We start from the raw sequence: 22,732 nt of genomic DNA, 5'->3' as shown, positions 1-22,732 counted from the left end.
GGTGCGATTAGCTACTGAGAATTTTAGAGAATATGATAAAAACTCACCCAGTATTGGCCATCGCCGGAGAGCTTGTTACAAAAGCAGAATCTTGAGTCCCAAGACCAGCTGAGTCAGAACCTCCACTTTAACAAGCTCCCTGGGTAATTCTTGGGCCGTGAGGGTCTGAGAAGTTCTGGCGTAAAGCTCGTCCTGTTCAGACAGCGGGAGGCAGGATGGGGTGAAAGGTTGGCAGGTCTGTCTTCCTCTTCTCCCTCCTGTCTCTCTGTTGACCTGTTATCTCTTCATCCATCCATCCATCCACCCACCCACGCAGATATCCTTTCTTCCATGCCTTCATCCATCCCTGTATCTTGTGTAATTATTTCCCAGCACTTATACAGCGCTACAATAGACGCCCGGACAGGTACCTATGAAGAGAACATATTCTTATCCACATTCTACACAGGAGTTCTTGGGAGGGGAGTGAGGCCAATAGACAACAGACACACGGGGGAAAGGAACCCATGTGAGAAATACGATAGTACCAAGCACGGAAGTAGTGTAGGCAGAATACGGAAGGAGGCCGTGATTAGCACTTGGCGGCTGGAGTCAAGGAGCGCCTCTCGGAGGAGGGATGTGTAATCTGTTTCCAAAAAACGTATACACAGTGTTGGTAGCTAATAGGTAGTTGTGACCTGATCACTGTTACACTCTGAGCCTGAAATAATGTAAGATGTCTCAAAAAACATGCCTATCCTGATGGCTGTTGCTGACTGTTCTGTCGAAAACGGGAAGCATGTAAAGGAAGAAGAGACAGAAAAGAAAGTGGGGAGAAACCCAGTTAAGAAAAGGGGTGCAGATTACCCACAAATGTGAAACTGAATTTTATTTTTCAAAATATAAATTTATTTAATTGGGGGCTAATTACTTTAGAATATTGTATTGGTTTTGCCATACATCAACATGAATCCACCACAGGTATACACGTGTTCCCCACCCTGAACCCCCCTCCCTCCTCCCTCCCCGTACCATCCCTCTGGGTTGTCCCAGTGCACCGGCCCCAAGCATCCAGTATCATGCATGGAACCTGGACTGGCGATTCGTTTCATATATGATGTTATACATGTGAAACTGAATTTTAAAGGCTTATTTCAAAATTATGATACATTTCATTCATAGCAGAGAATGTTTATATGTAGAAGATAATAAAATGGAATTTGTGTATCTGCTGTTTAAGGGAAAATTATAAAGGATAATTTTTAAAGTTTTTAGAATACTTGATTCTCTTGAGTATGTGCCTTTTGTGAAACGTGTCCCTTAGGAAAAAATTAACTTTAATTTTCTAAGTTTCTAATTTCATCTTCCATACGTGACGAAGGTCCACCTGCTTGGGAGGGTGCGTTTTATCTTTTCAGACTGAGGAGTTCATTTAAGAGCAAACCGTCTCTGGTGGTGGTGGGTTAGTCACTCAGGCGTGTCCAACTCTTGTGACCCCACGGCCCGCCAGGCTCCTCTGTCCATGGCGTTCTCCAGGCAAGAGTACTGGAGCGGGCTGCCACTTCCTTCTCCAGGGGGTCTTCCTGACCCAGGGTTCGAGCCTGCATCTCGTCTCCTGCATTGCAGGTGGATTCTTTCCTCCGGGAAGCCCACTCTACCCACGTGCATATTCTGTGACCCGCCTCCTGGCCTGGACTGTCTGAGTTCATCATGAGTTACACCTGTACCTTCTGACACGCCTCTTGCAGAAGCGCACTTGATGTATTATGCCTCAGTCTGCCTTTTCAGTCCACTAAATGCAGAGTAGATCATTATGAGCTGGGCTTTTAAAGCATTATCATCAGAACACTTGGCACAAGCTCCACCTTCATAATAAATGCTTGGGGGCATGACATGGACTTTATCGTAACGAGGAGAGTGTGGTGACGTTCAGATCTCTAGGGCTTATGCCTCCAGCATAAGAGAGACACTCTGCCCAGGGAAGTGGGCGTTTGACTTAGTCATCAAGTTTTAAGCTCTCACCACCTGTATGGGAGCGATGAAGATGAGAAATTAGAGGAAGCAGTTGTTTTGCTTGATGGATCCCCAGTCTGACGAGAAGGACAAAGCATGAGATAGAAAGCAGACACTCACCCGAGACCAGTCAGAACCAGAACTGATGACATGAGGCTGAGTGAGCCAGTGAGAAACGTGTGACTATTCATGGTGAACACTCTCGTCATCATTTTAGGGTCTGTCTTCCACGCATATATAAGTGTGTCCTTTTTCTTTCTTTTCAAGTTTTCCGTAACCCACATCAACTTAGTAAACTCTACTTTTGTAAACCGAAGTAAAAACATTAAGTCAACCTTAGAGATGCATTCCAGTGTATAGTGGGTGCAGACAAATCCTGCTTGATGCCACTGATACGGGGGGCCTGGAATAGTCAAGGTCATGGCGTCAGAAAGTACGCTGGTAGATGCCGAGGTCAGGATGGTGGGGAGCGCAGGGAGAATGGGCAGAGTGCTTAATGGGGACGGAGTGTCAGCTTAGGAAGGTGGAAAATCCAGGAGATGGATGCTGGTGTGAGTGTGTTCAGTGCCTCTGGACAGTTATATGGTAAAAACTATACGTTTTATGTTATGTGACTTCTACCACAATAAAAAGAAAAACATTAAAAAATTTTAATGATAAGGAAATCAAGTTGCTTTCCCCCCTTTCTTCTTAGCTTTGGTGTTTTTCCTTCTTTTTTGAATAAGATCACGTTCTATCGGAGTGTAGTTCATATTTGAAACTGGGGTGGCAGTTCCTTTTCGGAGGAGTCTTAAGGGTGAGCCGGGGCGGGAGTGGAGGCTCCAGGCCCCCTGGTGGCAGAGAGATGCTGCTGCGCCCCCAGCCTCCCGACTGTCTCCGCTTGCAGATGTCAAGCCCTCCAACGTGCTCATCAACGCCCTGGGCCAGGTGAAGATGTGCGACTTTGGAATCAGCGGCTACCTGGTCGACTCCGTGGCTAAAACCATCGATGCCGGATGCAAACCGTACATGGCCGTGAGTACAGCGCCTGGGGTGGCGTTGGGGGAGCAAGAAACCCTGCCAGGAAACAGGACCTGGGCGGCCGAGGGGGGAGCACTGAAATACACCCAAGGCACAAGAAGTGTCCTGCACCTCCTTTCTTCTTAAATGTCTCCTGTCTGAAATCCCGAGCCCCTTCCTTCTCTTGTATTTGAAACAAGAACCAGAGGAAGAGGCATACTCTGAAAAAGCACTACATAAAGGTCGCCCAGTTCTCCACTCTGCGCTGTTTGTTGAGAATAGAACAGAGAGAAGAATTTCAATTCTCCAGGCAAGTCCGTTAGGTTAGTCCCGAGGGAGCCTCGTAGCTGTGAAGGTTCACTGCTTTTGCCAGAGACCTTGGGATTCCCTTTAAGTTAAGGGACTTCTACTGTAAACATTCTATTTGGAAATGAACACGCGCTTGGAATTTAAAAGCTTTGTGTCCACGATTACCTAAAAGTGGCTGAGGTCTGTTAATACCAGACAGTAGCCCAGTGACTCTTGCGGATTGTTTTTACTGAGTTCTGGACTGTTGGTATTTTATTCTTTTATTTGGCTGCCTTGAGTCTTAGTTGCAGGGTGCAGAACTTAGTTGCCTTGCAGCATACGGGATCTTAGTTCCCCGACCAGGGATCAAACCCATGTTCCCCCCTGGAAGGAGGAGGCTTAACCACTGGACCGCCAAGGAAGTCCCTGGACTGTTGGTCTTTTAAACGAGGAAACTTCGAGGCGGGCAGAGTAATGGTATACTGTATGTCATGCTCTTTGTAAGGCCAAACTGAAGTTGCTTTTGAGTTGTGAGGGGACTCTGATGCATCGTTGTCTCCAGGAAAAGATGTCTGTAAGCTCCGTGGAGATGTCGGTCTTCACTGTCGTGAGTGAGACTCCTGGCTCGGGAGGCATGTGAGTGGCTCACAGCCGCCCACTTGGCAGCCACTGCCACCCCGCCCCCCAGACTTCACCGAGCCAAGAATGTCTTCTCAGTTGTCTTCTTCTGCTTTGCAGCCCGAGAGAATAAACCCAGAGCTCAACCAGAAGGGATACAGCGTGAAGTCCGACATCTGGAGTTTGGGCATCACCATGGTAGCGTGTGATAATAATTGTGGGCTGGGGGGCAGGGGGTTGGGGCATGAAGCTGGGCTGGGGCGGACGTCGAGAGCAAGAGGTGGACGCCCTTGAAGCTGACGTGAGAGAGCAAGATCGTCTGCAGAGCGGGGCGGCAGAAACACTGAACTGGAGCTGGGCAAACCCAGTTCTCCTCATTCTGCCTCCAAGGAGTTTAGCCCCCTTTGAGTGACGGATGGAGTCCCACAGCCGGTCTCCCTGTCCTGAGCTGTAAACCGAGAGGGTCTGGCTGCCGTTCCTGAGAGTTATCCTTACGGCTTAAATGTAAACTACTCGAATCAAGCATGCAGAAGCTCAGGATACTCCAAGAGCACGAGCTTGGACCCTGATAGAGCTTTTTTTCAAAAATTTGTTTTCTATTGGAGCATGCTTTGTTAGTTGCTCAGTGTGTCTGACTCTTCACAATCCCATGGACTGTAGCCCGCCAGGCTCCTCTGTCTATGGGATTTCCTAGGCGAGAATACTGGAATGAGTAGCCATTGCCTTCTCCAGGGGACCTTCCTGACCCAGGGACTGGACCCAGGTCTCCCGCACTGCAGGCAGATTCCTCGCCCTCTCAGCCACCTAGTTGATTAACAGTGTTGTGTGGTTTCAGGAGTCCAGTGAAGCGATGCAGTTATCCTTGTATCTGTTTTTTTCAAATTCCTTTCCCACTTAGGTTATTACAGAATGTTGAGCCGAGTCCCCTGTGCTGTACAGCAGGCCCTTGTGCGTTGTCTGTTTTAAAGACAGCACTGTGTACACGTCCGTCTCAAACTCCTATACCACCTGTCTCAAACGTCTATACCACCTGTCCTAGACCCTGATATGGAGAGCATTGTTATCCAAGACATGGGCTCAGCTTCTCAGAATATGGTTATGAGAGAAGTCTTGGCTGTTGACTACAGGTATAGCCCCAACACATAGTAATGAACAGACTCATTTCCTCAGGCACAGCCCTGAAGTTATATACGGTGAGAGCCCGATTTGTAACTGCTGATCGTAAATTTTCAGTGTATCACCGAGGTCTGGAAGGATCCATGGTGGTCCTGGTTCCTTCCCAGACACAGCAGCTGAGTAAATCCCGTGAGCTGTTTCACATCCTTGCCCAGAAGGCACGTGATCTTGTAACAGCAAAGCGGCCTTTACTCAAGTCCAAAAACAGAGCAGTCATTTGGCCCAGTTTGTTTTCATTCCAGCGTGTGACCAGCAGATGGCAGCAGAGGTAAGCGTCTTGGGGCGAGAACTGCTTTTTAGGCTCACCTGGCCCCTTTCCTCCTGAAGTTGCACACTGCTGGCTCAGAGTTTTATGAAGTGCCGCGCTGGGTGTCAGCGAGGTTGTTGTTCAGTCGCTCAGTCGTGTTCGACTCTTTGCGACCCCATGGACTGCAGCACGCTAGGCTTCCCTGTCCATCACCAACTCCCGGAGTTTAGTCAAACTCATGTCCATTGAGTCGGTGATGCCATCCAGCCATCTCATCCTCTGTCGTCCCCTTCTCTTCCTACCTTCAATCTTTCCCAGCATCAGGGTCTTTCCCAGTGAGTCAGTTCTTCGCATCAGGTGGCCAAAGTATTGGAGCTTCAGCATCAGTCCTTCCAGTGAATATTCAGGGTGGATTTCCTCTTAAGTGAGGACCCGCTTTTATACAGGCTTGAGGGGCTGTCTCCCGGACGATGTCACCCCTAGCTCCAGGACTGAAGGCACACTGCTAGCGAACATGGCATCAATGGCGTCCCCTCTGCACGGTTCACCCGACCGTCTCTGTCTGGTTGCCCCCCGGTTCTCCTGGGGCGACGTGGATGCCCCAGCGGCTGCCCGGTACCCAGTAGCCCAGAGTCAGCTCTCATCTCCTGTGCACCTCTCCCCTCCAGATCGAGCTGGCCATCCTCCGGTTTCCCTACGACTCGTGGGGGACTCCTTTCCAGCAGCTCAAACAGGTGGTGGAGGAGCCGTCGCCGCAGCTGCCCGCAGACAAGTTCTCCGAAGAGTTTGTTGACTTTACCTCACAGTGGTAAGACAGCCCGTCTCCCAGAAGCCAGGGCGAAGGCGGAAGGGGCCCTCCTGACTTCCTCCATCGGTCCAATCCACGTGCCCACATCCACCCCCAGTGTTGATGGAGTATATCCTTGTTGCTAAGCAACAACTATGGCTCTGCCTGGTCCCCGCTGAGCTCAGAGCCACAGAGGGGAGTGTCCCTGCTCAGTCATTCTAGCCCAGGTCCAGAGGGAGATGGGCACTGGGTCTTTGGGGGCAACTCAGAGGAAAGGCCTTAGGGGAGAGTTTCTGGAGGAGATAAATCCCGAGCTGGGACCAGGTGAGGTGTGTGCCAGGGAAAAGGGAAGTGGAGGAGGAGGAGGTGTTCCAGGTGGGAGGAACCTCATGCACCCCGTCACAGGCATGGGAAACTGTTTCATGAGAGGCTGAGCCATTTGATGTGGGCCAGGGCGTAAAGAGAGAGGGGGGGACCCACGGGAGGGCTCGGGTGGACAGGAGATATGACGCAAAGAATTACCCTGGAGAAGACGACGGAGGCTACATTCAGAGCTGCCCTTAGGCACCTGGAAGTCTTACCGAGTGATTTTGGTGTTTTAGGCTGATTCTTAGAGAACACTTGCTCACTGACGGCTCTGTTTGCCCGGAAGTGGACAGTGGACAGTTCCAGCTGGGGAGGGGGCACATCTGAGAAGGGAAAATAAAGTTGGGGTGGAGAGATGGACAGAGCCATACTGATGCCGTGAGTTTGCTTTCATGGAAATCGCTGGTGGAATCGAGGGAACTAGAAGAGGGGATTGTTTTTCTCCAGAAAACCTGGTGATTTCCGTCTGCACGGGCCCCAGGGTGCCCGGCATGCCTTGATACTGATGATCATTGCAAGGGATGCTGGAAAGACGGTACTGTGACGGAGCGCAGGCCGTGATCCTGGGCACTGCTGTGCAGCTGTGAGCTGGGGCAGAGGCCGTCGGAGATGCTGGAAGCCCGGCTGTGGTCGCCCAGGGGACCGGCCCTGCTCCCTTGGTGCTAAGGAAGGGGCTGGTGTTCCGCCGCCCGTTGGAGAGGCTGGCTTCCTCAAGGTTACCCTTCCTTGGCCGCCACGCGCTTTGGAAGAGGCATTCTGAATGCAACTTTTACTGCAAAACGTGGTAGCACCAAGCAGCTGTCTGTTGTTTGTGAAGCGAAGGCCCCTTGGGTTTTTCACCAGCTCCAGGCCCGTCACCCCTGGTACTTTCCCCTAAAGACATATGAGGCTGGCTTGCCGTTGTTTTTGTTTCAGTCTTGGCTGAATGGCCGGAGAGGCTGGAGTGATGGGCGGTGTGACGCTCGCCTGTTGGATGCCGCTGGATTTGCGTATCAGTGCTTTCCCCTGGGCGCCTGGGTGGTGTCCCCTCTCTGCTCTCCTTGCTAGGGCCTCCAGGTGTGGTGGTTACGCCTGCCTGGCTGAGATGGCTTCAGGATCGTGCCTTCTGGTTTCAGGGACCTGGTGTCTGTTGTTTGTTCCTTGTCCTCGAGGGTTTAAAGGTCACGGAGGAAAGGAATGATTCATCTTGGATGGTTCAGACCCGTCATTCTCCAGAGGGGTGGTGAGGAGGAAGGATCTTATTTAAGGAAGCGCTTTTCAGACTCTCTGCTTTGTAACCTTTCTCCCACCTGGCCCTTTTCCCCAAGATTCTGGGGACTTCAGAAAACTTTGATAAGAACAAAGCTGGTGTGAAAAGCTTGACAAAGCCAAATGGCCTGGTGTAAGTCACCAGTTTAATCTAATGGTTCTCAGCTCCAGTTGCCCGCTTATACAATGTGACGCACCTTTCAGATGTGCCCCTTGGCCTCAGAGATTCTGATTCAATTGGTCTGGGAGGGGGTGGTCCTGAATACCAGGGTTGATGGGACGTTCCCACATCATTTTCCTGGAGCGCTGTCGTCAGAACCCCTGACTTATGCCTACCATCTGTGGACCGGTTGTCAACTGCCTTCCGTTCAGAAAGCTGCTTCTCTTCTACAATTTATTGAGAAATCATTCAATTACTTTATCTTTCATCAACTTTTCTTCTTACCTAGAACTTCCCCTAGAGTCAAAGTGTTGGAGCTTTTCACAGGTTTGTTTTTTAGACGAACGCCTTGGAGAACTGAAAGGTCCCTAATTCTCATGTTCGCACGCGTTTGTGAAAGGTGCAGTTTGTGTGGCTGCTCTCCGTGCAGCGCGCTGGCCGGCCCCGCCCACAGGGCGGAGTGTCTTCGTGGCCGTCGGCAGGGCTGGCTTTGCCCGCTTCTCCTCTCTCTGTTTGGCCCCAGGAGCCGCATCCTCTGCTGCTGCGCTTTCATCTGGGGCCTCCGCTGGGTGGTCACAGTCCACTGGTCACTGCTGGTCAGCTGATTGTTGTTGTGGTTGTTCAGTCGCTCAGTCGTATCTGACTCTTTGTGACCCTGTGGGCTGCAGCACGCCAGGCTTCCCTATCCTTCACCATCTCCCAGAGTTCACTCAAACTCATGTCCATCGAGTTGGTGATGCCATCCAACCATCTCATCCTCTGTCACCCCATTCTCCTCCTGCCTTCAATCCTTCCCAGCATCAGGGTCTTTTCCAGCTCTTTGCATCAGGCGGCCAAAGTACTGGAGCTTCAGTCCTTCCAGTGAATATTCAGGGTTGATTTCCTTTAGGATGGACTGGTTTGATCTCCTTGAAGTCCATGGGACCCTCAAGCCCTCGAGAGTATTCTCCAGCACCACAGTTTGAAAGCATCAATTCTTTGGCAGTCAGCCTTCTTTATGGTCCAATTCTCACATCAGTACATGACTTCTGGAAAACCCAGAGCTTTGGCTATATGGACTTTTGTCGGCAAAGTGATGTCTCTGCTTTTGAATATGCTGCCTAGGTTTATCACAGCTAGTCTCCCCAGGAGCAAACATCTTTTAGCTTTGTGGCTGCAGTCACCGTCTGCAGTGATTTTGGAGCTCAAGAAAATAAAATCTGTCACCGTTTCCACTTTTTCCACTTCTGTTTGCCAGGAAGTGATGGGACCGGATGCCGTGATCTGATTTTTGCGGGGGAGTAGGGCACGCATCTGCTATCACTCCCCAAGTTATGACTTGATAGAGCCCAGGGTTCCGCTGGCATCCTTCTTTAGCAGTAACATCAGAGGGGGTAAGGGGAGAAGAGAAAACCAAAGCGAGTCAAGACGTTCATTCCATATGAACTTGAAGAAAAGCAGCAACAGCAGAGATTTCCGACAAACCCTTCCTTTCTGTACTTATTTTCAGAGAGGCGTGTTCCTACTCTTCCTTTCCTACACGTGGCCGCCTTTTTTTGTATATAATTTAGTTTATTTATCTGTTTGCTTTTATTTTTGGCCGGGCCGCGTCTTCATTGCTGCTCGGCCTTTTTGGTCTCAGAGCTGGGGGCTCCTCTCCGCTTCCGGCATGCGGGCACGCATGGCTTCTCTCGCTGCCAACCACGGGCTCTGGGCACGTGGGCTTCGGCATTTGCGGCTCATGGACTCAAGACTGTGTCTCCCGGGCTCCAGAGCACAGGCTCAGGAGTTGTGGTGCGCAGGCTTAGTAGCTCTGCGGCACGTGGGATCTTCCTGGGCAGGGATCAAGCCTGGTGGATTCTTCACCACTGAGCCACCAGGGACACCCATGTGGCTTTCTTATCTCAGGGCTTTAAAGAGTTCCTGGAGGAGCTGGCCATCTAGGCCTTGTTTGCGATTCACAATAGAGAAATGGAAAGGCCTTACACCCTGGTCCTGCAGAAGGTTTCACAAATGAGTTTTTACAAAAATGGAATCTTGGCAGGCTTGCGTTCTTTCACCATAACCTCTTTTAGATGGACACAGGCTTGGGGACTGAGAGTCGCTCCCTAGAGACCAGCTGAGCCAAGTGCCCCAAAGCTTGATTTCCTTCCTGCTGAGCCTTCAGGCCTGTTTAAGAGCTCAGTGCCCCGTCCACCGGCCCGAAGTCCGTTGGAGGTCAGAGACCCGCCCAGACGCTGGTCCTATCTGACTCAGAGAAACAGGCGCAAAACAGAGACGATCAAACATAGTTGCTGACTTGTTCAGGAAGGACGGTAAAAAGAGGCCCTGGGTATTTACGAAGCTCAGGACAAATGTATGAGGCGAGCTGTGTTTTTCTTCTGTGGATGCTCCCAGGAGCCCTTCTGGGAAACGGTCATTTCGGGGGGATTCAAAGGGGGAGAACCCCTCGGCTCAGCACACACTTGAAGCTAGCAGCTCTCAGCACGGCGCGGAGCCGTGTTTCAGTGTCAGCTACGGTCAGGAGTGTGTGTTGTGGCATTTGGAAGGGGAATTAGGGCAGTTAGCTAATTGCACGCTTGAAAACGACAAGCCACTTGAAAATTCAAAAGTCTGACTCTGATCCAAAAAGAAATTGGTGTAGCTTTGAACTCCACAGTTGTTATTTGGTGCTGAATTTCAAGTGCTTCCTATTCAACATGGAAAATTTGCTTTTCTCCCTAACCTTACCCTGAGTATTTTGCTATTCTTAGCCCGTGTTTTGAAGTGTTCTTGATTTAAAAGGTGGAGAGAATGGGTTGTATCAGTTACATTAAATCAATAAACAGCTTTGGTGTGCTGTGTAAGTATTTTCCGTCAATACTCTGCAGTAGTGCTTGTACATTTCAAGCTTTCTAATCGGAGGCCATAAGTCAAAAATAACCTGTTCAGCAGCAATCTTTGAGGTTTTAGGAATTCTTTTTTGAAAAGATAAATCTTGATGTGTGGCAGAGGCCAACGCGTTACTGTAGAGTGGTCGTCCTCCAGTAGCTGAGTTTTTTTGCTTATACTTCTCAAAAAAAGAAAGAAATCAAAGTGCTTGCTGGGCAACTGTCCTGGGCGTTATGGGATGTTGAGCGACAGCCTCGGTTTCCACCTGTTAGATGTGAATTACAGCCCCCAGCACCACCAGCTGCGTTAACCAGAAGTGCCCTCCAGAGGTCCCTGAGTGTGCCTTGGACAGCAAAGCCACCTGCAGCTGGGGACCGCTGGTGGAGCTTCTGGAGTCGCAGCACGTAGGCACACGAGGCTTCATCGGTGGGGGCTGGAGGTCTCATTGCACGCAGACACGCCTTCCTGCGGCAGCCCGGCCGTAATGCGCGGGCTTCCTCTCTCACTTGTTGTTTGAGCCTCAGTTGGGACGGCCAGCTGTCCGGGCAGTGAGGTCGCTGGGCGTGGACTGGCCCGCAGTCAGCTCTCTGTCCCTGCCTCTGCCTGTTCCCTGTCTCAGGCTCCCTGCCCTCCACCGTGGGGAGGCTGCTCTTGGCTGTTTTGATTCAAAAAGCTTCCTTTTTTTTTTTTTTTAATCTCGAGTTTTTTTCAACCCCGGTCATTTCAGCCGTTTCCATCTCTGGTTCGGTATCTGGGCCTGCCCTTGATTGTCACCCTCCGTGGAGCGGGGCTCACGTCACACCTCACAGGTCTCACTTGCTCCAGGTGGTCCATTAGCGCAAATCCCGGCCACCCACTATCCCGTCACTTTTTGAGTTCCTTCCACGCCAGGCAGACGTCCCTTCCACTCGTGGATGGTTTTAGGGCCCATGGGCAGAGGGCTCTGCAGGTTGCCTTGCAAATCATACTTTTCAAAACCATCCTTTCTTCCATTCTGTAACCTGGGATTCCAACTCCAAATAAACTTTCTTTTCTCTTCCATTTTAAGGCTGCAGGTGGATGAAGGGGTGGGTCTCTTCTCACTGTGGTTTTATGACTGTTGCCTCTGGTATCAGATGTGATTAAAGGCCCGTGTGTGCAGACAGCTGGATGACGGGCACCCCTTGCGTAGCGCAGGGCCGCCAGGGGTTTCTGAGAAGAGCCACTGCCAAGTCCACGGCCAGCAAGCTTTCCCAGTCATCAGCCGAGCGGTCGTTGAGCAGCAGTGGCCTCAGGCGTTCTGCGTCCGTAGTGCTTCTGTCTCAAGCAGGTTCAGCAGAAAACATATAAAAGCAAATTGTACCTGCAAGGAGATCAGAAGCAGAGAGAACCAGGTACTGGAGATAATGAACAGACAACGGTAATTTAAGAAACACCTGTCAGGGTCTTTGCAAGAGGGGGTGGATTAAAAGCTGTTTTGAAGGAAAGTGAATATATATTTTGATATATAATAAAGACTAGTTTTTATGTCGTTGGTTAAGAAACGTAAGGAAAGCAAATGCACACAGCCTCAGCCTTCCTGTTAAGGTACAGAGTGATTTCAAGCACCGCCAGGCAGCGTAACTGAGAGGAAAGTCGAGGCAGGAGATTTATGTTTTCAGTACATTTTTAAAGGTGGTTCTGTTTGGTCTTCTGCAGGTTCTGAAATCCTAGTCTAGTGGAAACACAGATGGTTTCTAGATTTTAATGTGATTTTTTTTTTCCTTTAAGCTTGAAGAAGAATTCCAAAGAAAGGCCAACATATCCAGAGCTTATGGTGAGTATTGTTAGGGGAGTAGATGAGTCCAGACTAACAGCTGGAACAGGGGAAGGGGATGACATCTAAGTCATGATCCGGACTTCCCAGGTGGTCTAGCGGTTACCTCTCTGCCTTCCTAATGCAGGGGGTGCCAGTTCGATCCCTGGTCAGGGAGTTAAGATCCCACGTGCCTCGTGGCCGGAAAACCCGAACATAAAACAGAAGCAGTATTGTAACAAATTCAACAAGGACCTTAAAAATGACCCACATCCAAAAAAAAAAAAAGCCTTTAAAAAAGAACATATTATTAAAAAAAAAAAAGCACAGTCAGACATCATCTCACATCTGGAAGGTTTGAAAGATGAGAGAGGAACTCTGGGGAAGATGCAGAGAAAAGAGGCTCCCTGGTGGGATGCGAACTGGTCCAGCCAGGATAGAAAACCTCACGACATTAAAAATAGCACCATCTTATGATTAATGATTCCACTTCTGGGCACAGATCTGAAGGAAATGAAGTCACTATCTTGAAGAAATATCTGAACCCCCAAGTTCACTGCAGCATTATTTATCTCGGCCAAGATGTGGAAACAATCTGAGTGTCCATTAATGAATGCAGAGATAAAGAAAACGTAATACATATCCACACGCGCACACAATGGAATATTACTCAAACATTAAAAAAGGAAATCCTGTCATTTACAACAACGTGAGGGCATTATTCTAAGTGAAATAAGTCAGACAGAAAAAGCGAATACTGCATGATCTCACTGAAGTGTGGAATCTTAAAAAAACAGTTTACGGAGTGTGGACTGGTGGTTGCCAGGCGTGTGTGGGTTGGGGGCAATGGATAAAGGCGGTCAGAGAACACAAGTTTCTGTTTCCCAGACGAGTAAGACCTGCGTGGGGGCTAGAGTCGCCGCCACTCGACCGTATACTTGAAAGTTGCCGGGAGACGAGAGCGCACCTGGCTGGCCTCAGCAGATCCCGTGGATTTTCAGTTCTTCTGGTTAAGCTTGAATTTAAGTCTGAACCATATGTCGACTGGATGACTGAATAGATGCTGGGAAGAGTTTGAGGAGAGACGGACTGGGCATTTTTTGGGGCATCTTTGTCCCCTTTAAAAAGGCAGCCCTGGGATTTTCCTTGATGGTCCACTGGCTAACACTCCACGCCTGTGCTGCAGGGGACGTGGGTTCAATCCCTGGTCTGGGAACTAAGATCCCAAGAGCCTCTCAGCAAAGCCAATAAATAAAAATAAACCAATAAAATAGAAAGACAGCCCCGGGATTTGCCTGGTGGTCCGGTGGTTAGGACTTTGCATTTCCACTACAGGAGTCATGGGTTCGATCCCTGGTCAGGGAACTAACTGGAGAAGGGAATGGCAACCCACTCCAGTGTTCTTGCCTGGAGACTCCCAGGGATGGCGGAGCCTGGTGGGCTGCTGTCTATGGGGTCGCACAGAGTCAGGACACGACAAGTGACTTAGCAGCAGCAGCAGCAGGGAACTAAGATCCTACATGTCCTGCAGCATGGCCAATAAATAAATAAATATTAAAAAAAAATAACACAATGAATTATAAAGGCAGCCCGTGGGGACTCAGCATTCAACTAACACCCACGGTTGAGGCAGAAGGGGAGGTGAGTCATGCTTGAGAAGCTCTTAGCCTGCCGCACGTTTTGGTTCAACATTTCCTCTCTGCTTATGTGGATAGTAGCCAGCCGGGGGCCTTTTCAATCCTGGCTACTTTGTTTTAGAATTCTTGTGCAACCCCCGGAGCATTTTAAATTTTGATCCCACATAAAGTGCAACCCGCATAGAGTGGTTCGTGGGGCGTTCTGTACTCTTGTTTTAAAGGTGCCTTCTTTGTCACTTTTTTTTTCAGATGAAAGTATGTTTTCTTTATATGTCTGACTATTGAAAATGCATGCCCTGTTTCCCCCCAAGCCCCTCTTCCAAGTGACTTCTTTTTTTTTTTTTTTTTCCAAGTGACTTCTTAACAGAGGTTTCAATGGAGCACACTTGAGAAAAATTGCTGAGTCCTCGCTTAACACCCTTGGGCAACTGACATTGAAGCTGCCTTTGCCATCTGTCCCGACACCGTGGGCTCTGGTGGTCTGCACATTAGTGCTGTAGGACCGTGCAGATCACTGCCGTCCCCCTCCCCCCCGCCCCAGCCTTTTATGGCAGCCGTCTTCGTGGCACTGGGGATGGACTTGCCTTGTGAGGTCACGACTGCCTCCTGCTTTCCGGTGGGATTGAGGTTTCTCAGTGGAAACTCTGAGTCCAAATGCTTCGGGTGAAGCCTCAGGAAAACACATGCTGAGAGGCGATTGTTGAGGTTGTAGGAGTTGGTGAAGAGGTAGAAAAAAAAAATCCTCTTTCTAGGTGAAGAACAGTATAATTAAAGCCCCAACCCAGACATGTACCTCTTATAGAAATCCCAAATGTTCTGTTCCCTGTTTGGGTTGAGGCATGGACAGAGTTTAAGGTCATCTCATCTGCTTTCTCTTTCAAGCTCCCACTGGGGGCCGTAACTGAGTAGGACTTGTTCTTTGGGGTATGAGGCCAGCCAGCATTTTTGTAAAGGATTGTTGGATAGACAGGGTTCGTGCTTCCCAGGTGACTCGTGGTTAACAAACTGTCCATGCAGGACACACAGGTTCGATCCCTGGGTCGGGAAGATTCCCATGGAGGAAAAAATGGCAACCCACTCCAGTACTTTTTGCCTGGAGAATCCCATGGATTGGGGAGCCTGGCGGGCTACAGTCTATAAGGTTGCAAAAGAGTCGGACCACAATAAAGTAGATACTTCAGGCTCTGTGGGCTGCCGCGACAACTTGACTTCTGTTTTAGCCTGAGAGCTGCCATACTCAGTGGGTAGACACAGGAGTGTGGCTGTGTACCAATAAAACTGTTTCAGAAATAGGCAGTCCTCTGGATTTGGCCCCCGGTCCATCAATTGTTGACCCCTATCCTAGATGAAAACCACCAGAAACAAAACCCAGGTGACTCCAGTGATGGTCCAGGGAGGTGATTATGTCCTCTGAACATCCCGGGATGTCCTAGATTGAACCACATTGTTAAACAGAGATGGTGTTGTTGCTTAGTTGCCAAGTTGTGTCCGACTCTGTGACTTCGTGGACTGCAGCGTGCCAGGCCCCTCTGTCCATGGGATTCTCCAGGCAAGAACCCTGGAGTGGGTTGCCATTTCCTCCTCCCGGGGATCTTCCCCACCCAGGGGTAAAGCCTGCGTCTTCTGCGTTGGCAGGTGGGTTCCTTACCATCTGGGCCTCCAGGGAAGCCCTAGGCAGGGCTGACTGACCTAAACTGTGGTCTTGCAGGGGAGCTGGAGACTCTTGGCGCTGGTGGCGATGCTCCAGGCTGGGTGTTCAAGTTCTCCCTGTACCTGGCCCCTCTTCGTTAATTAATTAGTGGCTGCGCGGGGTCTTCATTGCTGCGCACCCCTTGAGTTGCAGGGTCGGGCGCCGCTGCGCATGCGCGAGGGCACACCGGCGTCCGTAGTCGTGACGCAGACGCTCTGGTGCCGCGTGGCACACGGGCTCTGCGGGAACAGGGAGCGAGCCCGTGTCCCCGGCGTCGGCAGGCGGGATTTTTCACCGCTTGACCACCAGGGAAGTCCAGTGCCCTCCCCACCCCGCCCCAGCTTCTGAGAAGCCCAGCCTGGGTCTGCGGTCTGGGGGCGATTCCGCGGCGTCGCCTCTGCTGTCTCCTGGTTGCTCTCCTGGCTATTCTTAGTCGGCCGCTTCTCGAAGCCACTGGTTCCCTCCCAGCCTTTTACAGCCTCGAAACCCACACAGGAGACGCATCACACTTTCCATGTTCACATGCCTGCCTGCCCCCCTGCCCCTGGCTCTCACGGTGCTTTCCCGGCCTGAGAATGAACCGAAAGGTGCCTGAGGAGTTGTGTTTTTTTCCTTCGAGACATCAGGTGCGGTTATGGAATTTCGTCGCAGACCTAGGCTAGATCCCCTGAGCCACCACCGACCGAAAGACAGGATGGGGCTGGCGGGCGTTGGGAGTAGTCCCTGAGACACGCTGAGACCGGACGTGTCCTGTTTTGATAGTGAAAGGCTTCAAAGGACATGAAAAGATCTCTAAATGTCGAGGGGATGTGGGAAAGTTAATAAGCACGATGGTAAAACACTCGGTAAGGGTGCTGTGTGAGTGGTTAGTGAGCAGAAGTAGTTTATTCTTCCGGGGGGCTGCAGAGGCTGCACCCGCACCTGGGGCTCTGGTTGATATGGCTATGAAGCACCCAGTGGCAAAGCCAGAAAACCTCTCTCTTTTTCTGAGTCACTGTACTTAGTGGTGACCACCGACCTTATTTGGGGCTTGCTTTCTTAGTTCCCTTCCTCTGCATTGTTTTCTAAAATGTCCATGGGTGGGCATTCCAGTTCCCACAGCGCTGAGTCATCCAGCCCTGTGCTCTCAGGTTTAAAACGAATATAATTAGGAAACCTAGAGCTAGGCAACACGTAGGCTGTGAACTAAAATCCTCAAAGTCAGGGGAAGCGGAGTGAGTCACCTACACGTCTGTGTGCAGAAACGCTCATATTTAGCTGTTGACAGGTCCCTGACAGGAGCAATGCCTCCAGACAGTTGGGAGGGGGCCCTGCTAGCTCAGGCTCTAAGTTCCGCCAGGAGGAATTGTTCTTTTTGGTTTGATCGGTTAGTTTTGATTGTACTGGGAGGACTGTGGACCGTGAGCTGATGTGTCCACTCCTAACTGGGGGTGTGAGGTTCCCGGGTGTCAGCCAGGCGCTTCCCGTCACTGAGTTGAGCTACTTGAGGAGGACGGCCCTGGGGCAGAGCCTCTGGCTTCGTTTCCTTCAGAATCGTTTTGAAACGTGTGGCTTCCTGCGTTGGACCATGCTTCTTCCCCCAGCAAAGAGCAGGACGTGATGTCAAGTTTACGGAATCTGAGCAGCATGAGCAGAGACCACCTTTTTGCTTCTCGGTTTTTAATCTCCAAGATGAATTTTCTCCACCCAGATCTAGGGTTGGGCAGGCTACTTTATTTGCCACAAGGATCAGATCTTCGTGGAGAGACATAAGGATCACTCTTTCTCAGTGTGCTGTGCTTCATGGTTCAGCCGTGTCCGACTCTTTGCAACCCCGTAGACTGTAGCCCACCAGGCTCCTCTGTCCATGGGATTCTCCAGGCAAGGATACTGGAGTGGGTTGCCGTGCTCTCCTCCACGGGATCCTCCCAGGGATCGGACCCAGGTCTCCCACGTTGCAGGCAGGTTCTCTACTGTCTGAGTCACCAGGGAAGCCCTGTTATCAATAGGTGTGACATAAAAAGTAACACTGCTAGCTGTTTAAAACCAGCCCTCCAGTGTTAAGCACGAGCAATGCCCGTTTACTGTTCCAAAAACTGGTTTCTCATTCTACCACTCCTTGGGAACTGAATGTGCCTAAATCTCTAAAATGTCTTATTATTTTGCTACTTTGTTTGAAGATTACTTTCTAGGTGACAGGGTTATTTGTAAACTGAATCTTTGAGCCATCTTTGCTCTTCCTTGTATTTACCTGTTGATGGGATGTATACGGCCTTCCCTGATGGCTCTAGTGGTAAAGAACCTGCCTGCCAGTGCAGAAGCCGTAAGAGACGTGGGCTTGATCCCTGGGTGGGGAAGATCCCCTGGAGGAGGGCATGGCAACCCACTCCAGTATTCTTGCCCAGAGAATCCCATGGACAGAGGAGCCTGGCAGGCTACGGTCCATCAGGCAGCACAGAGTCGGACACGACAGAAGCAGCTTGGTACGCATGCCCAGCACACGTGCATGGGGTGTGCACAGCCTAGGTACATACGCACGTTTTAAAGCAGTGGCTACTCTGTCATGGAATCAAAAAGCGATACCAAGATAGAAGCAGCAGCTAAATGACATCTTTAAGAATCTGCATCCCTGAGTGTGTACTCGGTTACTTGGTTTGGGAAGGGGTGGAAAGAATCCAGTTTAAGCCTGATAGGGGCACTTGGTTTGTTAACTAACCAGATCTGTCCATTGCTAATCGCATGCGTTGTCAGAGACCAGTATTAACACAGGCATTTTTCTTTTCTTCACCAGCAACATCCGTTTTTCACCCTACACGAATCCAAAGCGACAGACGTGGCATCTTTTGTAAAATCGATTCTTGGAGACTAAAAACCATGGACTCCATCGGTTGACCCTCCTGTGGATTGGTGGGTTTACAGGCTGATGTTCACTAAAGCACCAATAGAAACTCATCTTTGAGATAATTTAACCCTGCCTCTCAGAAGGTTTTTTTCTTTCCCATTTTCTCTTTTTGCCCCTCCAAAGGGGGCCTTGGAATCTATAGTTATAGGATGAACTGTCTAGATGGATGAAATATGATAAAGGCTTAGGACTTAAAAAGGTGATTAAATATTTAATGACGTGTCATATGAGTCCCTAAGCTTTTCAGACTTCTGTTCTTTACGAAACGGATACATTGGTAAAAAGGTAAAAAAGGTGCTACAGTAGTGATGAAATTGTAGGTAGATCTGTAGTCTGCCCCACTTATTACTTTAATATTTATGTTTAAGCGGTTGGCTGACAAGATTCCATTTTATGAGAGGAGGGAGAGACGAAAGACAAGATTGGGTTGGCAGTATTTATAGGCTTTTTTATTTTTTAAGTTGGATCGTGTCTGTGGTCCGGAAGAGATTATTCCATGCGCACCTTTGGGATTCTGATGAAAGTCTCCACCGGGAGTTCAAGTGGCACACCTGTTCCAGCTGCTGTGGCTGCTGCCGTGTTCCTCAATTTCTGCCCCACCTGGGGTCGTAACCGAGTATCCCTGTGAAGCAGCAGCGTTGCCTGGTCATACAGTATTTTACCAACTTTGGAAGACAAAAAAATCACTCTTGTCACAGCTCAGAGAGTCACAGACCTGACAGCTGTTGGCCCTTGTGGAGTAGGAATAATGCAATGTGATTTGCGATGCGGTTTTCCATCACCTATCTATTCTGTGCATGCACGTGTGCGTGTGTGTGTGTGTGTGTGTGTGTGTGTGTGTGTGTGTGTGTGACGTCACAAATTCTGCGAATGGCTATTAGAAGTAACATCCATCTTTGGCAAGAAGGAGGTTTGCTAGTCCTGAGGGGAAGTTTGTCTCCCCACCCAGAGAACCAGTGCCTGCCTCTGCTGTGGCCTCCTACAGAGTGTCAGCCCCAGGGACTGCCTTTGTCCTTAATGTCACCTTGCTTCTTTTGGTTTGGTTTTCTGTTCACTGAAGAAGCCTTCTTGTAAAGGGCAGGGCTGCAGTAGGAAAAAAACAAAGGCAGGGAGCAGTTTCTTGATGAGGTGGGAAGATCATGGGGGCGCTGGCTGAATTCTTGGGGACCCTGAGCCCAAGGCTTGCCCTCCTTTGGTGGTGGCTCGCTCCGCGGCGGGGGGCTGGCTCCGTGGTGGATTCCCAGCAGGCTGACGAAGCAGCAGAAGCTCTTTCTCGTGGCCACAGACACCCGTGGGTTCTCTGCTCTGGGGTCTGGGTTCTTGGAAGGTCAAGGAGTGAAGTGGTCCACAGGGAAGATACACCCGTGAACCGGGAAGCGTTGCTTTGGGGCGTTGAGTTAACATGAAGCTGCTCCTCCAGCACGACAGAGGGATTTTATTTTTAAAAGAGATTTTTAAAAGTTTCCGAAGAGAACACAGTCCGCTCCTTTCTTTGCCTCAAGTTCACAGATAGGGAGAGAGTGTTGCTCCCTTGAGCTCTCCGAGCGCAGTCCTGTCTTTCTCTTTTGGCTTTTGAAGCGCAGTCCTGTCTTTCTGTCTTTGCACTTGCTCCTTGTTTTCGGCATCCGGCTCACGCCCAGAGAGGGGAAGGCACGTCCATCCACTTGTTCATCTTCGTTTCCAAGACATACCTGTTTGATAAACGTCCAGCTCATCTGCTGTGATGCTACTCCCGTCTCGTCTTTTTCCAGCCAGAAAAAAAGAGAATTATCCCAGTGGTCATGGCCATTCACTTTCCTACCCTTCTTTCTAAATCTGGAAGCTTCTCTCTTGGAGATGCAGAGGGAAGAAAATCACAAGAATAAGGCATCCATCTTCTTAAAAAAAATAGAAAAAAAAAGTCTGAGGCCATTTCATGACAGCTGTTGGTGAAATTTTTAAGCAAAACGTCTCTCTGGTCTGAGTCCGGTGACTCTTGCCTCTTGTCCAGTGTGACTTTTACTTTCAAATATTCTTAACTAACCGTGTTCCTCATGTGTTCACCTCTGCTGTCTGTGAGCCCAGGGCCTGAGCTTGCAAAACACACTTGGGTGGAGAAGGAGTAGGTAGTGGTTCTCAACCCGGATGCACAGTCGGATCACCGGGAGCATGCGCACACTCAGTTCCGAGGGCCCAGAGATTCACCCTGAGTTGGTCAGGGTAGGACCTGGCAGGTGGTATTTTTCACAAGTCACTCGTGTGTTCTGACCTGCAACAGGGTTGAGAACACTGGTCTGCTCCCCACTAAAGAGAGATGGAATACTGATTTGAAATTTGGATGCCTTTTCCCTGTAGAAGCAATGTGTTCCATGGTGATTGGGTATCTTCTGTCCTAAAGTAGAATGGCCTGATAGCCTTACAAGTCGAAATTATATTTATTTATTTATTTGTAGAACTGTTATAAGTTCTAAACAACTAATTCTGAAATAAAGAAATGCATAATCTATATTTAAGTTGATATGTTAGGAATCTCATGTACATACATACGTGTGTGTGTGTGTGTGTGTGTGTGAAGAAAGAAGATACTCCTATCCAGGGGTGATATGCAAAATAGTGGATTGGCCACAAAGTTCATGCCCGTTTTTCCATGTGCTTAGATGTCCTCAGCGGTTCTGACTCTTTGTGACCCCATGAACTGCAGCCCACCAGGCTCCTCTGTCCATGAGATTCTCCAGGCAAGAATGCTGGAGTGGGCTGCCATGCCTCCTCCAGAGGATCTTCCCAACTCAGGGATCAAACCCAGGTCTCCCACATTGCAAACAGATTCTTTACCAGCTGAGCCACCAGGTAAGCCCGAGAATACTGGGATGGGTGGCCTATCCCTTCTCCAGCAGATCTTCCCAACCTGGGAATTGCACCAATGTCTCCTGCATTGCAGGCTTATTCTTTACCAGCTGAGCCACCAGGGAAGCCCAGTTTTTCTGTAAGATGTTATATTGTGGAAAAATCCAAATAAGCTTCGTGACCAGCACACTATTTAATGTGCTACCAGCACGGACTGTCTGGATATCAGCCTTGCCTATAATTATCAGTGTGTTAGAAAGTCCATATATCTCTATAAAAGAGATCATGTTCTTTTTCCCTCCAAATCTATTTGATTTGGTGTGATACAATTACCCATATTATATAGACTTACACAAATATCCGTCTCTCTATATTGTTGACTTCAGAGGTGTGCCAAAAATAATGGGAATGACTAGGACAGTGGCCACTTACGTGTAGGTATCATTACTGCCCTTCAGAGGAGTCATCTTCAGGGTTACTTTCTAAAATATTTTGGTCACTTCTCTTTCAGAAAAGGCTTCAGTATTCATTTCCTCTCCCATATGTGTATATGTGGAATGCTAATTACTCCTTACTGGTTTGTTTCTTTTAATAAAAATCCTTACCAGGTATATTTCCCTCTTTGTTTTACCTACTTGGTTTCTCAGACTTAGCATCAAGTAGTGTTTGGCAAATTCTAGAAGGCAAATTTGCCCTCCCTCCCCCCCAAACTGGAGTTTTACCATTAAAACTTAAAAAAATATATTTATTGATGTTTTTGGTTAAAAAATCTAGTTCCAAAGAGCCTGACATTTCATAACCATTTCAAACTTTTAAATGTCTTTTAAAAAACACCACGGGCTCTGAAAAAAGCCATGGGCTCTGAAGATAATCTCAAATGTAGACTTCTCAAAAAAGTGTGTCTTCTGTTTTTACACAAAGTCAACCTTCCCGGAATAAATATAGAGCCTCCCCAAGGGCGACTAAAGGAGAAAGCACTCACACAGGTATGTGCATATGATGACAAAATCTCAGCGAGAGTGTCCCCAGTTTCCCACCTGGCAAGATCTATCAGCCTCTGTGGAGGAACCATCCATTATCCATCCATTATTCTAGTGACCATGTTTGGTCACATTGATGTAATCAAAACAAATTGGTTAAATCTGCTTCTATCTTGTTGCACAGTCTGACATGGAAAATGAGTGTGTGTGTGTGCG

The 22,732-nt window shown here is 49.3% G+C and overlaps 1 protein-coding gene across 3 annotated transcripts in view; it reads left to right on the top strand.

Annotated features, from left to right (window-relative positions):
• Positions 1-18,938, top strand: part of MAP2K6 (mitogen-activated protein kinase kinase 6) — a 108,442-nt gene extending 89,504 nt beyond the window's left edge. For all 3 annotated transcript variants that reach the window (XM_069542233.1, XM_069542236.1, XM_069542235.1), the window contains exons 8-12: positions 2,879-3,006; positions 4,018-4,095; positions 5,989-6,128; positions 12,481-12,526; positions 18,603-18,938. In XM_069542233.1, coding sequence (XP_069398334.1) covers positions 2,879-3,006; positions 4,018-4,095; positions 5,989-6,128; positions 12,481-12,526; positions 18,603-18,680 — 470 coding nt within the window. In that variant the 3' untranslated portion in view covers positions 18,681-18,938. The remainder of the gene's footprint in view (positions 1-2,878; positions 3,007-4,017; positions 4,096-5,988; positions 6,129-12,480; positions 12,527-18,602) is intronic.
• The last annotated feature ends 3,794 nt before the right edge of the window (positions 18,939-22,732 follow it).

Source organism: Ovis canadensis, chromosome 11 (genome assembly GCF_042477335.2).
Source record: "Ovis canadensis isolate MfBH-ARS-UI-01 breed Bighorn chromosome 11, ARS-UI_OviCan_v2, whole genome shotgun sequence".
Lineage (NCBI taxonomy): Eukaryota > Metazoa > Chordata > Mammalia > Artiodactyla > Bovidae > Ovis > Ovis canadensis.
Note: the sequence above shows the minus strand (reverse complement) of the source record. Positions and strands in the feature narration are given on the sequence as shown.